The sequence below is a fragment of the Abrus precatorius genome, unplaced genomic scaffold (assembly GCF_003935025.1).
Source record: "Abrus precatorius isolate BTA unplaced genomic scaffold, Abrus_2018 Scaffold11, whole genome shotgun sequence".
Classification (NCBI taxonomy): Eukaryota; Viridiplantae; Streptophyta; class Magnoliopsida; order Fabales; family Fabaceae; genus Abrus; species Abrus precatorius.
The window spans coordinates 1,973,013-1,986,528 of NW_020874303.1; the positions used below are offsets into that span (position 1 = coordinate 1,973,013).

The window sequence follows — 13,516 nt, forward strand, 5'->3', positions numbered from 1 at the left end:
TTCTATTTGAAAGCGGAAGATTACAAGTTAATTGGATACTCTGACAGTGACTAGTGCGGAGACTTAGACAATCAGAAAAGTACATCATGATATGTGTTCTTTATGAATAACACGACTTTTACTTAGCTTTCAAAGAAGCAACCAATCGTGACGCTCTCAACATGTGAAGCTGAATATGTGGCAGCATTTGGGTGTGTATGTCATGCAATATAGCTCAGAAATCTGTTGGGCAAATTGGAGCAACAACAAATCGATGTAACTGTGATACGAGTTGACAATAAATCAGCAATTAAATTGGCAAAGAACCCAGTGAATCATGAGAGAAGCAAACACATTGACATTCGCTTTTATTTCATTCGAGATCATGTAAAAGAAAGAAATGTGAAATTAGTGCACGTGGCAAGTCGAGATAAAGTCGTAGATATTTTTACGAAACCGCTACCGACGGTACTTTTCGACAACTACAAGAAATTGATCGGCATGAAAGATGGCAGAAGTATTTAAGTTTACGGGGGAATTTTGTTGAATAAACTTAAATGTCAGTTTTAATAGTTTTAATTCAACTTTTTTTTAGAATAAAAGGTCAAGAGTCAGTAGTTATTTTTTGATAAATGGGTATAATGAGTTTTGATTGTAGTTTATACCTATTAATAGAATTTAAGTTTTTCATCCTATGAATAGATCATTGTATTATTTGACAAAATAGTGAGAAATACAGAAATAATCTTTCTTCTCTATCAGTTTTTAATTCTACAAAGAATACTTCAGCATTAGATAGGTGCTCAAGTTCTTCATTTTCTGCAATGATATGCTCCAATTTATGGCAGTCATGTATAGTAAGGAATTGCAACTCTGGTAGGCTTGCATGTACCATCATGGAGAACAGAGATTTCAAGTTTTCGCATCGACTGACGTTTAAATCTTGAAGTCATTGGAGACTCAGAATCTGTCCGGGAGCAGGACCCACACATGATATAAGGTTTAATTGAGGTAAACCTCTTAATGTCGAGTTTTTTATTTTTGAGGCCAACTTCTTTTGCTGATCCTCACAAAGGACAACTTTCTGAAAATGCAATATTCAAAAGATAAACTAACCAAATAATGAGATTACAAATATCATAAAGGAAATGGTATAAATAAAACAAAACTATGAAGCATCAGATGCAAATTAAAATCTGGTGAAATTCATATTCCAAAAAATGTATGAAATTAAATCAAACTAACTGGTGGTGTTGTCTCTGATGGAGTCAATTTTGGACAATTTGACACAGTTGTTTCGAATGGCCACTTTGCATGATAGTTTTCAAGGCATATCCCAATGAGATTTTGAAGATTTTCTAGAGTAAGAACTTCTAAATGAGGGAGCATGATTTGGCCCTCATACCAATGAGATGAATGATTCCCTTGATCACATTCACCAAATATATATTTAAGCTTAGGAGCATTAACAATTGCTATCTCTTGCAGTTGAGCAAGTCCTCCAATAAAAAAGATTGGGAATATAGACTCTAACTTTGGACAATGAGAAATGTATAATCTTTTCATATTGGGCATCAACATCCGAAAATGAGAACTTGTTGGCGCTGAAGCTATGTCATTGCTTGTACTTAAACAATGATCTCTTCCACTTGCAATTATATGTTTCAATGCATAACAACAATGAATATAGAGCTCTTGCAGCTGATGCAAACTTTCAGCAACAGACATTGAGAAGAGTGCTTCACAAGCGAAATTGTGGCCTATGTCAAGAATCTTAAGGTTCTGTAAATTACATTCCCATGGAAATATGCTATGCAGCTTGAAACAATCTTTTATATAGATTTTTTCTAATTTCTCAAAGAGGCGTAGCACTTGCAAAGGTTGACCTTGACACACTTCTTTCAAGTTTTCCAATCTCAATAGCTCTAGCCCGACCAACTTGGGAATCAAAGCATGTGAGTCTACACAAACAGGATCAGTGGTTGTATCAAAGAGGCATTCTATATCTGCACAATCATCAAGACTGAGACTACTCAAATTTTTCATGGCTCCCACAACTCCAATCATGTCTGGGATGACATTTTTACATCCTCCATGAAGGTGTTGCAAACAAACAATCTCAGCAATTTGCAGAAGATTTTGTTTTGATGTCTTCAAGTTTGAGATATTAAAAACATCTAGTGATAGAAATCTCACCCCTTCCGGACAAATATTACCGGCATTGTTTAAATGTTCCTCCACATCTGGATCATTGTTTTTCTTAATAGTATTTATTACAAACCTCTGCAGCTTTGGCAATGTAACAATATCCATAAGGCTCTGAGAAAGGTACTCTTCTGGTTTGCATCCTAAAGCATATAATTCCTCTAGTTGCGAACATTTCCCTATTGCTCCATTATAGTTTTTCTGTAGAATAAAACAATTTGTCAAATCTAGCAGCCTCAGTCTACTGAGATTTTCCATTTTATTGGGAAGTTCATTGATGTGACAACTTTGCAAGTCAAGAACCTCAAGTGCAGTTAAACTTGATATGAAAGAAATGTCATCTAACTGCCATCCATTCAAGCACAGAGTTCGAAGATTGGTCAACAACTGAGTTGATTGAGGCAATGATAGTAATTGTGAACTAGAAAAGAAAGGATAAGGACGAATTATAGAGAAAACCTTGAGCCCTTTTATTCCTTCAAATGTAGCATAAGATAAATTCAAGGAATGCAAATTATCAATATGTAGCAAGAGAATTTCAAGGTTTGGAGCATCCCATTGAAAAGAAATTTTATTTTCCTCGCACCATGAGAAAACGGCAAAATAATCTCTTATAATATAATCCTCTGCCAAGGTGCTAAGTGGTTTGTCAAGATTTACCAGACTTTTGTGATTCAATCTTTTGGCAATCCATATGGCTGCATCACGAACCAGGTCATGCATCTTTACTGTTTCCTCACTATATCCATGCCAGTTGTGTCTGCTTTCCTCAGCAGGCATCAACAAGCAAGAATCTAGAAGTTTGTTTATGCCTACTTGGATCCGACTTCTTCTTGAGGCTAACGAAAATGCTCCTTCCCTACCCAGTCCAACACCACATCTAATCAAATATTCTTTGGAGATTTTAGAGTCTTCTGGAAAAAACGAACACATCAAGAAGAGCAACTCTGCATCCTTGTTTTTTAAGTAATCATAACTCAATTTAAGACAACTTAGAGCAGTTCTCACACCTTCGTGATCTTCAATTGATTCTGAGTACCTTAAGGTTTGTAGTGCCACCTCCCACTCATCTTTGGATTTTCCTTTCAAGGAAGATCCTAAAATTACAATTGCAATGGGTAGTCCTTTACATTCATCACAAAGTCTTAGCGGCACATCCATCAATGACTCAGAGAAGGCATTATCAATATTGGCATGCTTTTGGAACAAAGTCCAAGATTCATCATTAGATAAGAGACCTAGATGAATCCTCTTTTGACAGTCCAGTAAATCACATATTTCTTGACGACGAGTTGTTATAAGGATCTTCCATCTGCTCTTGCACTCATTGTCTAAGCGAATCCCTACATCCTTCAATTTGAACTCTCCCCATATATCATCTACTATTATAAGAACTCGCTTTTCTCTCAAAGTCAGCCATATCCGTTGTGCTCTTCCGTCTTCAGTTTCTTCATCCAATTTCAAGTTTAACATATCTGCCATTTTTCCTTGAATGTTTTTAATGTTTGGAGTTTGAGACACTGTAATTGATATAACCTTGTCAAACAAATTCAACTCCTCAGCCTTATTACCCACTTCTGTTACAAGAGTTGTTTTCCCAGATCCACCCATCCCATAGACCCCTATCATATTGATGCAATCATCTTGAACTGCTTCCAAGAGTTGATTGTAAGCCACTTTTGTAGATTCAAAATAAGTAAAATTTTCAGATGATTCATACTGAATTCCTGGAAGTGGAGAACGGCGAGAAAACGGATGAATATTGCTTTTTCCTTTGAATTTCCCCATTGCCTCTATCTTCTTTACAATTTTCTTGCATAAACAATACCTTTTCCAAGTTGGACAACGCCCTTGAAAGCAATTGTCGGTTGTGCTCATCCTCTGCTCCAAATCTTCCACCTCATCTAGTAGCTTTTTCACATTATTCAGCCACTCTTCCACAGGTTTTTCAATTAGATCAGTTCTCTCTTTCGCCTGTTCAACACGGTCCTGCAAGCTATCTCTTTCAGATTTCAGCTCCTCCTTTTCATTCTGCAGATCTTTGATTACTCTACTAACACAAAAAAAATACTTTCCTTCATGTATTACTGGCTCCACCAAATATTCAGCAACTTTAGCCACAATGGAGAGAACAATATCAGCCATCAAATCAAATGCAACCTAACAATAGAATCGTGGGCATAGGTTAGTGGAAGATGCTTCAATATGGAATTTATGGTTAGGTCAGTTGTTGGGTGACAAAGAAGCAACTCAGAGTTCTACACATGCTAAATCAATTTGAAGAAAGTAGATGAACTTGTAAATAAGAAATTCCAAATATAACTCACATTTTAGTCCCACTTAGAAGCCTACACTACATATGAATAAGCTTATTTTAGGATGGCAAAAAAGAGATAAAATATTAAGGCCTCCATCTTTTCGATTAATCACACATAAATAACAAACTTATACAGTAGGTGAAAGTCTAATTCGGATTGCAACAAATTAATTTTACCATATAGACATTTAGTATATGCATATTCAGAGTAAGCAAGCTTCATACCTTATATCCTCATGAACTTTTGAAAGAAGCATATGCATTGTTTAACTGTTAGCTTGTAGCTATATTGGTGGGCATGGTTTGGATTTTGCAAAAAGCCACACCAAATCAAATAAAGTTTCTTAATAAAGAGAAAAACCACAGAATTTGTTTCGCAAATTCTTTCTCTATTCTTTGTTGAAAATTCTTATTATATTTTTGTTTTTGGTGATTCCAGTTGTTCTTCTATTCTTTTGTTTTGAATCTCTTTGTTAAGAAACTATTTGATTTGTTTTCTTCCTATAATGTTTTCTTCCTTTATTGAAGGTTCTTGTAATAGATTATGTTTTCTTGTCCTAGGTGCTTTTAGAAACTCAAAAAGTTATTGTTTTTCTGGAATTACCTGTGCAGATAATCCGACATTACTAATTTGAAAAGGATGTAGCAATGTTAAGTAGAGAGTTCCTATTTGATTGTTCATATTTTTAATTATAACTAAAGCTGTTGTAAAACATATTTTATTTTTACAAATTTTTAATTTAGACAATTTGTAATTAATTATCATTTTATTACTATTTTCACTTGTTATTTTTACAGTTATTTTTATTAAAAAAAATTGTAAGAATTAAACCTTCTTGTATACGATTAGCATTTGCACTTGAGTCAATTAGTATAATAAAATTAAACTTTTTTTTTTCAACTACTAATATTATTTCAGGCCACCATTTATGGGCTGTGATTAAACTTAATAATTACATTTGAAAAATTTCAAGTTCTTTTTCTTCTGTTAATTTAACTTATTTTATTAATTGTTGTCCTTCTAATTCAATTAACCTATATTCTAAAGTTAATTGATTTTATTTTAGTTCTAAAATATTTTTTTTATTTTAATCTCATTTTGTAAGTCTTCCATTGTTGCTTGATTTTGGAGTTCTTTAAACCTAGAGAATATTTCCTTCATTTCTATAGGTTTAACTTCTAATGCAATTTATTCTATTTTTTGTGTTAATTCATTAAGTTTACCAATGAATTTTGTTCTTAAAGGGGAGTCTTATAATTTATATATAATAGAAATTATAACTCCTGTATGATGTTAAATCATTAATTTGTGGAATGATGCAATCGTTGCAATCACACAATCCTAGTTCTAAACAGAACCCTGTTTGTTCTTTAGAATGTCTAAATAATTGTCTAATGATGCATATTATTGTCATCTGAATCATTAACTTCTTTCTTTGAGCTTTCAGGTCTTTCTAAAGAATTAATTTTTTTACGAATTAATTTTTTTGTTGTACTCAATTATTTCTTGCAAAGTGGCACGATTTTTCACATTTTCAAAAATTATTATTCTTTACTTGTTTTTTTGTTAAATTGATTCTTATTTTTGTTGATTTTTGTGTTGTAGTTTAGCCCTGCAGTAAAGTTTTTGTTGTTTTTGCTTATACTCATAATTGGGTTTTTATTAAATTGTTTTCTAATTTTTATATTTTGTTTACTAGGTGCTCTAATGGGTTGAACCCAAAGTTTTGATAAAAAGAACCATTTCTTACTGCTAGTTGAATTAATACTATATGTGGTGAAATGTGAAAGCAAGTAGCTTCCGGAACACTTTACTTCCCAAATAATAAGCTCTCATTTAGAATATATTGTAGAATATTTACTTATGATATAATAATTAATTTTTTTACTACAGCCTATTTGTTTGATAATAATAATTAATCTGATTTAAAATAATTACCAATAATATTATTTTTTATAACAATTTTATTATTAACTATTATAAATAAAATTAATTTTATAAATCTGCTCGGGAACGCAGGAATTACATCTAGTTATAAATAAAGCTCTCGGTCGTATATCAAACACACAAATTTCACTTGATGTCTATCAATCTCTTCTCTCTCAACATTTAGTATCTGAAAAATTAAACTGATTATTGAGTTTATAAAATTTATGGGTTAGAAATCTAGTGACTTTTTAGTGGATGATGTAAAAGGATTTGGATAATGTGTAGAATTGATCAGTTGTTTGAACATTCAGGGGATTGCAAGATCATAATAGAGAGAAGGAAAGGTGTGTTGTGGGAGCAATTAACAATTACACCAACCAGCTTCTTCTCAGTTATGGCAAAGACACTCATTGTAAAACCATTGTTATTACCTAAATGTGCACTAAATGCATACTTGATTGAACTCAATTTGATTAACCAAATTATTGTTCAACATGGTAAAATCATAACATCAGATAACCTCACCACCGTAGCTAAATGTGCCACAATATTTTTATTAGTATCTTATCTCATCTTTTGGTCCCTACAATAGCTAAATGTAAGCCTAGCTTATTTACTGCTTCATCTAAATGCAGATTTCTAGAAATTGATTTCTTTCTTAGTTTCCCTATTCAGTACATCATTAGGTCTGAATCACCATATATTTTTCTCATTTAATGTTTGATGAAAAAGTGAACTGAACAAAATTCTCTTCAAGGGGCATACTGTGTGCACTTTAATTTCATAGACACACAAATACACATTCGTGAAGCATCATTGAAGTTTAAAATAACAGAGCATATCAAACACAAAATATATCCGTTATTTGTTATAGATCCAGAATTACACAACTAAGAAACAACTAACAAACATGCTATGACATAAAAGTGAAAGACCAAGGGAAGTTGGTTACCAAGAAATGAAAAGTGAAACCTCACACTGTTCTCACTTCTCAAGAAACTTGAAATTGTTCTAAACCTGATTTGTTCATATCAAAAACCCCAAAACAAAAACAAAATATATCAAGTTAGATTCAACCAAAGAGTGTTCAGATTTTATGAGCAATTAGGAAATAAGGAAGCAAAACAAGTTAAGATATTGAGTAACCTAAATCTATACCTGAATGGAGACGAGTGACTTAAGTACCCCCAGTGGAGATGCAGCGAGAAATAGGTGATCTTGTGTCTCTTTCTCAGCACAACCTCACCTTGGTGTCGTTAAACAGTGCATGTGTGCATGTCTTTCTTTTCTTATCTTAGTGTACAGCTAGGATGCACTTGTCTCTTTTGTTGATTTTATCTTTTTTTATAATTGGTCAATGGTCAATAATGCCTGCTGGAAATGATTTCCTATGCAATCTTTTCCTACACTTGATCAACAATTTCTGAAAGGCTTGACAATTGGTCTTTCTTGGCCTGCCAAGGTTATATTGCTGCTAGTGAATTTACGGATTTTACTAATCTATCTGACATTTTTCTTCAGTGTTGCTTCCAATCGTATGTTCAAAAACTGCTTCATGTTCCAAAAAATATCAATATAGTTTAGTGAGAATATAAAATGTGTTATTGAGGAGTAACTTCAAATTTGAAACAAAAATAATATTTTCAATTGAATATTTCCGGACAAATGAGACAATTTGAACCATGGCCCTGTGCAAAATTATCGAAACAGCCCACTCCACCCTGTTATTAGCAGCGAAGGCTACAAAATTTGCATTTTCCATTAAATTTTTGAAAAGCAAACCTTCTAAGTCTTTCTACAATCCTTTAAAAATTGTCTACTAGCCAATATTAAAATACTTTAAGATTAAGCATAGGTTAACAAATGAAGCGATAGGTATACCTATGAGTTGACTCTAATAATATGCCTTCCATTGTTAACTAAGTTTATTTGCAACTAAACTTTGAAGTTTGTTTATGCCTGCTCTGTTTCGACTCCTTTCCACACTAACGAGAAGTCTTCCCCCCCAAAACGAGTCCAAGAACATATCGTAAGAGTTGAGTATATCAATCTCTAACTTTTTAAAATCATCTCATTAGTTTCTCAAACTGCAGTCGATCACACAATTAGGTCTCTACCATATGATGCCAACTTGACACAAACAATTTTGTTTTGCTGAATGTTTTAAAAGAAACATAATTAAACTAAGTTCTCTCTCTTCGTGTAGAATAACGTATTTAGAAATAGGAAAAAATGATTTTGAAGGAATTGATACGTACTAAAAGATTATGACGCAGTGGTTAAGAAAAATTAAAGAAAAGCACAACTTAGAAGATAGAGACGTACTGAGATAAAGAAGATGTAGGATGCGACCATGTACAAACAACAAAGTTGTAAATGCAGGTATTGTGAATAAGTAATGTGCAATGTATAGGTGAAACGCCCCATTCAAATATATGAAAAGTATACATTGCCTTCAGCATCTGTAAGTATAAGCAGGTTCATTTTAATATGCATGGCATGCGAATTGAGGATTTACGTGACAATTTTGCAAAAATGACATTATGAAATATAAAAATAAGTTAAGAAACCTTTGTTTCATTCCTATTAAATTAATCTATCTTAACAGCTTCTACAACCTCAGCAAGAAATAAATCAGACATTTTAAGCTGGAACATGTTCACAATCAAAAGAAATTTCATGACACAAGTTCACCAAAGCTTGTGCCAAATTTGATCATTAACAAAAGCTCATGGGACCTAGATAATTACAATAGCAGCAATATACCGTGCACTTGGCACTGGCAATTTAAGAGTTGGTTGTACTTGTATCAACAAGTTATATGCAGAGGGGAGTTTCATTTGCAAAATGGCAACCCAATTCTATATAATATTGTCCACACCATCTGGATTGTATTAACTACTTTATAGGTTGCAGTGTTACATGTTCTTAATTAGTATAGTATGTCTAGGTTTAGTCATTGTGTATACACTGATTATTGAGATAAACTTCATTCTTGTGACAATCCAAAGCATATATTATAAATTAACATAGTTTGAAAGTTATGAAAATGTAAACAAATATGTAGCTGAACTGGCTTATAATGGCAACAAAAAAAATCATGCCCTCTGCACTGAAAAATTAAGAATGAAATCTTTAATTTCATCATTAGCCCTATCCAGAGCTGTTCGTCCATCCGCATCTTTTACATCATATTTTGCTCCAGCTCTCAAGAGTTCCTCAATTTTTGGTTTGTCACCTTCTGAGGCAGCCAACAGCAAAAGGATGTCCACAGGGTGTATGTTTTGGCTTAGAAGAGCCTCCATTTTATCATATGATCCTTCTACTGCGAGCATTCCCATATAGTTGAAGTACTGCAAAAGATTATGATATAATTATAAAGCTTGTGCATCCTGCTGGACCATAAAATCATTTTCTAATCACATGCATTTTTTTCAACTACAAAACTGAATTTCCAAATTAAAATACCTAAGGATAGTCAATAAAAGAATAGGTAAAGCTATAGAATATCTATTTTGTTAACATTAGTCCAAAGAGTAGTAAATTTTTATTGAAAGATGAAGCATTATACACTTTTGTATCTCCAACATAATAAATGTTTCCTTTTCTAGTAAAAGTTTACTATCTTTATATGCTTAAACTTAGCCTTTCTAAGTTAACAAAACCAATAATATACTAATAACAACACTGAATTAATAGTATTCTCGAAAGTAGATTAGTTGAGGAAATTTGAAACTCAGAATGCCTGCAATAAAACAATTTGAAGTAGTAGAAAAAGGGGAATGTCAAATAAATACTTCTAAGACAAATTCAAATTTCTTCCTGAGTAGAACCAGTAGCAATGATGGACTATGCAGAGCCTGCCAAACATACTTTTCCTCTAATGCAGCATTTTAATAAAATAGATACCCAATAAGTTTCAGTGTTTCAACTGAACTATACATTTAAATATAGAGAAACTCTTGAAATCTGCTACTACAGATGCCTCAAGGTCATAAGAAAAGTGGTTATATCCTAATGCAGTGAAAAATTAGGCGATGTCTTTGCTTGTCTTATTTGTGACAAATAATGTCTTGGAGTTCTGAAGATATCAAATTTATGATGAATTCATCATATTATATCAGATATGTGCACAGTAGATGAGATGATCTTAAGTTCATTAATTGAGATAATTTAGATAATAATTTTCCAAATGACTTATTGCTGTGTCTGTTCCTTCCTTTAAAGTAACTTCAGAACCTCACGAAGGTTCATTTAGCATAGTTAACCAACATATCCCTTTCCCAGAATATTCAGTTTTTTCCTATCAATTACAGTCTTCAGACACTTAAAGGTTTCCAGAATAAAAGAAAATCATTTTACTAGTTGAAGAAGATCCTTCTACGTCATTCACAACTATTGTCTCAATGAGACAAATTAAGCAGGTCTTACTCTTAGGAAAATGGAGGATGAGAGGGGTGCCTCCAAAGCCCCCAGTGAACCCCACATTGGAAAACTTAGACAAAGTAGTGTTGAGGATGAGATATAAAATCAAAGTGGGTAACATGGTGCAACATACTTACCTGGATGGGGTCAATGGGTGATCAAGAAGGCCCATGGCCTAGGGTAGCAATCTCCATTGCACTTAGGAGGGTTGCTTCCCTAAGGTCTGCTCAAGTAGCAGCTCCTACATCATAATTTGTGGTAGCGGGGGCCAGCGTTCGCGCGGCCCCCCTAGTTTAGTTTCAATTGTTATATATGAAAACATAAAATTATGCTTCCCTTTTCCAGATTTCGTTTCAACAAAACTGTGATCTACCCTACTCTAGCATTGAAGCATGAATGAATCTGCACTCATGCTTCTCTTCAAAAATTTGTAAAAAATGAAAATTACGATAACACATACCAGTAATGCATAAGCACAATTCTTACCAAAAAACTAACATAGAAGCATAATTCTTATTTCATAAATAAACAAATATCTAAGTAGCAGAACCACAAGCACAAGTGTGAAACAATTCCACACACCAATGGGAATAGTACCAACATAGAGAATTTCAATTACCAACCTGTTCAACATCATCTCTATCAAAATCATCCCGGGACTGGCTTCCATAAATGCCAGCACCTTCAGCATCAACACCATTCTTACCAAACCTGAACCAGCATGTGGCTTTGGAACCATTAGAGGGTCCAATTCTAGAGGTGAGGCTGAGCCACCCAACACTTTTTCGGGTACCCAGAAAACGTGAAGCCAAGTTTGGGGCAGAAACAAGTGGTGAAGGAAAGGCATTGTTAAACTTAGAAGTGATGGGTTGCTGGGTGATGCATGGGATAGAAGCCATTCTTGAGTTCTAAAACAAAATTTGCTTGTTCCACTTCAGTTTCACTTATGTCTATGTTTCTATTATCCATCCACATGTCTGAAATTGAAAGATAGATAGGGCAATGATACGGTGCTTGGCATGCACTCTATCTAGCTGTGCAGCAACATTTAGGCCGTTCACATGATTTTGGTCACGTGTTGTGATAAGGACAACAATGTTGTGGTTTTGTTTTTTAGCTGAACGGACTTAATTTAATATAAAATATAAATGAATAAAGTGGGAAATTATTGTGATATGAGTTAATGTTATTTTTTAACATATAATAAAAGTGGTTTGGGTTAAATGGATTTATTTTATAATTCAACTCGTAGTGTGCCAACTGGAATGAATTGAGTTGATTAAATTTGATAGTTTTAGGTGTCATTTATGCAATAATAAATTGTAAGGAAACAATCTTCAACATTTTATCTATAAGTGAATTTGGTTCACTTTATGCTCAAATCTTCAATATAATTTTATTTTATTGAAACTAACATGTTAAATATTAATAACTCCCTTATTGATAGAATTTTAACCGTGAGAAAAGAATGAGTTTCTTATAAATACAACATTGGGGGCCGTTTCAACTTTGTAGAAAGAATGTTGGAGTCTTTTTAAGGTAAGCTACATTGCTTATGGATATAAGATTTCTTATAAGATAATCTATTTGAATTTTAGACCACCAACAATTTACTTATTGTGATTGGTTAATAAATTATTTTAGTATTTTTCAATAAGTAGTCTAAGACCTATATCTCAACCCGTGGAGGATAACTAAAGTAAGATACTATTGTTAAAATTTTTCTAAGACTACTATTTACGATAAACGTTGGATGGCAAGAAATAATTTTCAATTTTGCAGAAATCGATTCTTTTTCGTCACAGACACTTTCTAATATAGTGAAGCTTTTTTCTTTCCTTCAAGATTACACTATCAACTCTAATTTGAAGAAATTCAATCTCTCTTTTAGTTAGATTATTCAAAACTTTCACGCAAAATAATTGATCTACATCCAGCTTTTTGAAACCTTGATTTAGAAGTTAAAAACAAAGGATATAATTTACTCAAGAGTCATAATTCAAAGGAGATAGTGAAAGTGTTGCTTTTAGACTAACTTTTATGCTTGTCGATAAGGATGAGAAAGAATAAGTGTTAAGTATCAAACCATAAGAATATTACTAGTTGAGTCACAAAAAACAAAGTATATATAGTAATACGAAATTAAACATAGCAGAATTATAAAATTGAAAGTAAATGTGCTGGAATTACAATTAATAAATGGATAAAAGTAAAACTTAATACAGAAAATAAGCAACAGAACTACAGAATGTAAATAACTCAAATAGAGAAAATAGGTTTTTGCAAATATTAATAAATGGGTTGAGTTTAGAATCCCTTATCCCTTTTCCCTTGCTTAAAATATACTTGTAACTCAAAATATAGCCAATCTAATGGTCAGGTTGTCTAAATTATCCAACTCCAATTCCTTGTAATTGGTTCTAAAACAACTTTTAATCTCCTAATCCCTTAGGTAAACCAAAAACGTTCAGCATTAAGGATAAAACCCATATGACCACATTATCATAAATTTCTATTCCTAGACAATTCATAATAAGCATTTTAACCCCAGTCCAAGAAAGTCCACAACTTTCCAGTAATGAACTTCTTTTCATCAACTCCATTCACGTAGAACAGCGAGACATTAAGTTCAGAATTAAAAAGTTAGATTAAAGCTTCCA

The 13,516-nt window shown here is 32.8% G+C and overlaps 2 protein-coding genes and 1 non-coding gene across 4 annotated transcripts; 1 reads left to right on the forward strand and 2 right to left on the reverse strand.

Moving 5' to 3' along the window:
* Nucleotides 1–670: 670 nt before the first annotated feature.
* LOC113855292 (probable disease resistance protein At4g27220) lies at nucleotides 671–7,638 on the reverse strand. Of its 2 annotated transcripts, XM_027486875.1 has the most exons (4): nucleotides 7,590–7,610; nucleotides 7,384–7,448; nucleotides 1,221–4,344; nucleotides 672–1,063 (listed from the first exon to the last, which is right to left on the reverse strand). In XM_027486875.1, the coding sequence occupies exons 3-4, from the start codon at nucleotides 4,327–4,329 to the stop codon at nucleotides 1,047–1,049; spliced, it is 3,126 nt and encodes a 1,041-aa protein (XP_027342676.1). In that variant the 5' UTR covers nucleotides 4,330–4,344; nucleotides 7,384–7,448; nucleotides 7,590–7,610; the 3' UTR covers nucleotides 672–1,046. The 2 variants fall into 2 exon arrangements, with proteins under 2 accessions (XP_027342675.1, XP_027342676.1); XM_027486874.1 differs by lacking the exon at nucleotides 7,384–7,448 and having other exon boundaries at nucleotides 671–1,063; nucleotides 1,225–4,344; nucleotides 7,590–7,638.
* A 1,816-nt stretch (nucleotides 7,639–9,454) lies between these two features.
* Nucleotides 9,455–11,829, reverse strand: LOC113855286 (protein LHCP TRANSLOCATION DEFECT). The gene is made up of 2 exons (XM_027486863.1): nucleotides 11,480–11,829; nucleotides 9,455–9,784 (listed from the first exon to the last, which is right to left on the reverse strand). The coding sequence occupies exons 1-2, from the start codon at nucleotides 11,753–11,755 to the stop codon at nucleotides 9,530–9,532; spliced, it is 531 nt and encodes a 176-aa protein (XP_027342664.1). The 5' UTR covers nucleotides 11,756–11,829; the 3' UTR covers nucleotides 9,455–9,529.
* Nucleotides 10,986–11,146, forward strand: LOC113856770. The gene has a single exon (XR_003503003.1). It is a non-coding gene; the product is annotated as a U1 spliceosomal RNA (small nuclear RNA).
* Nucleotides 11,830–13,516: the final 1,687 nt, after the last annotated feature.

Bases quoted from the DNA above. Each gene is read 5' to 3' on its own strand.
- LOC113855292 (XM_027486874.1), bottom strand. From the start codon at position 4,329: ATGGCTGATATTGTTCTCTCCATTGTGGCTAAAGTTGCTGAATATTTG. The intron at 1,064-1,224 runs GTTAGTTTGATT...TTGCATTTTCAG, and splicing joins CATCAGAGACAACACCACCA to AAAGTTGTCCTTTGTGAGGA.
- LOC113855286 (XM_027486863.1), bottom strand. From the start codon at position 11,755: ATGGCTTCTATCCCATGCATCACCCAGCAACCCATCACTTCTAAGTTT. The intron at 9,785-11,479 runs GTTGGTAATTGA...AATCTTTTGCAG, and splicing joins ATAGAGATGATGTTGAACAG to TACTTCAACTATATGGGAAT.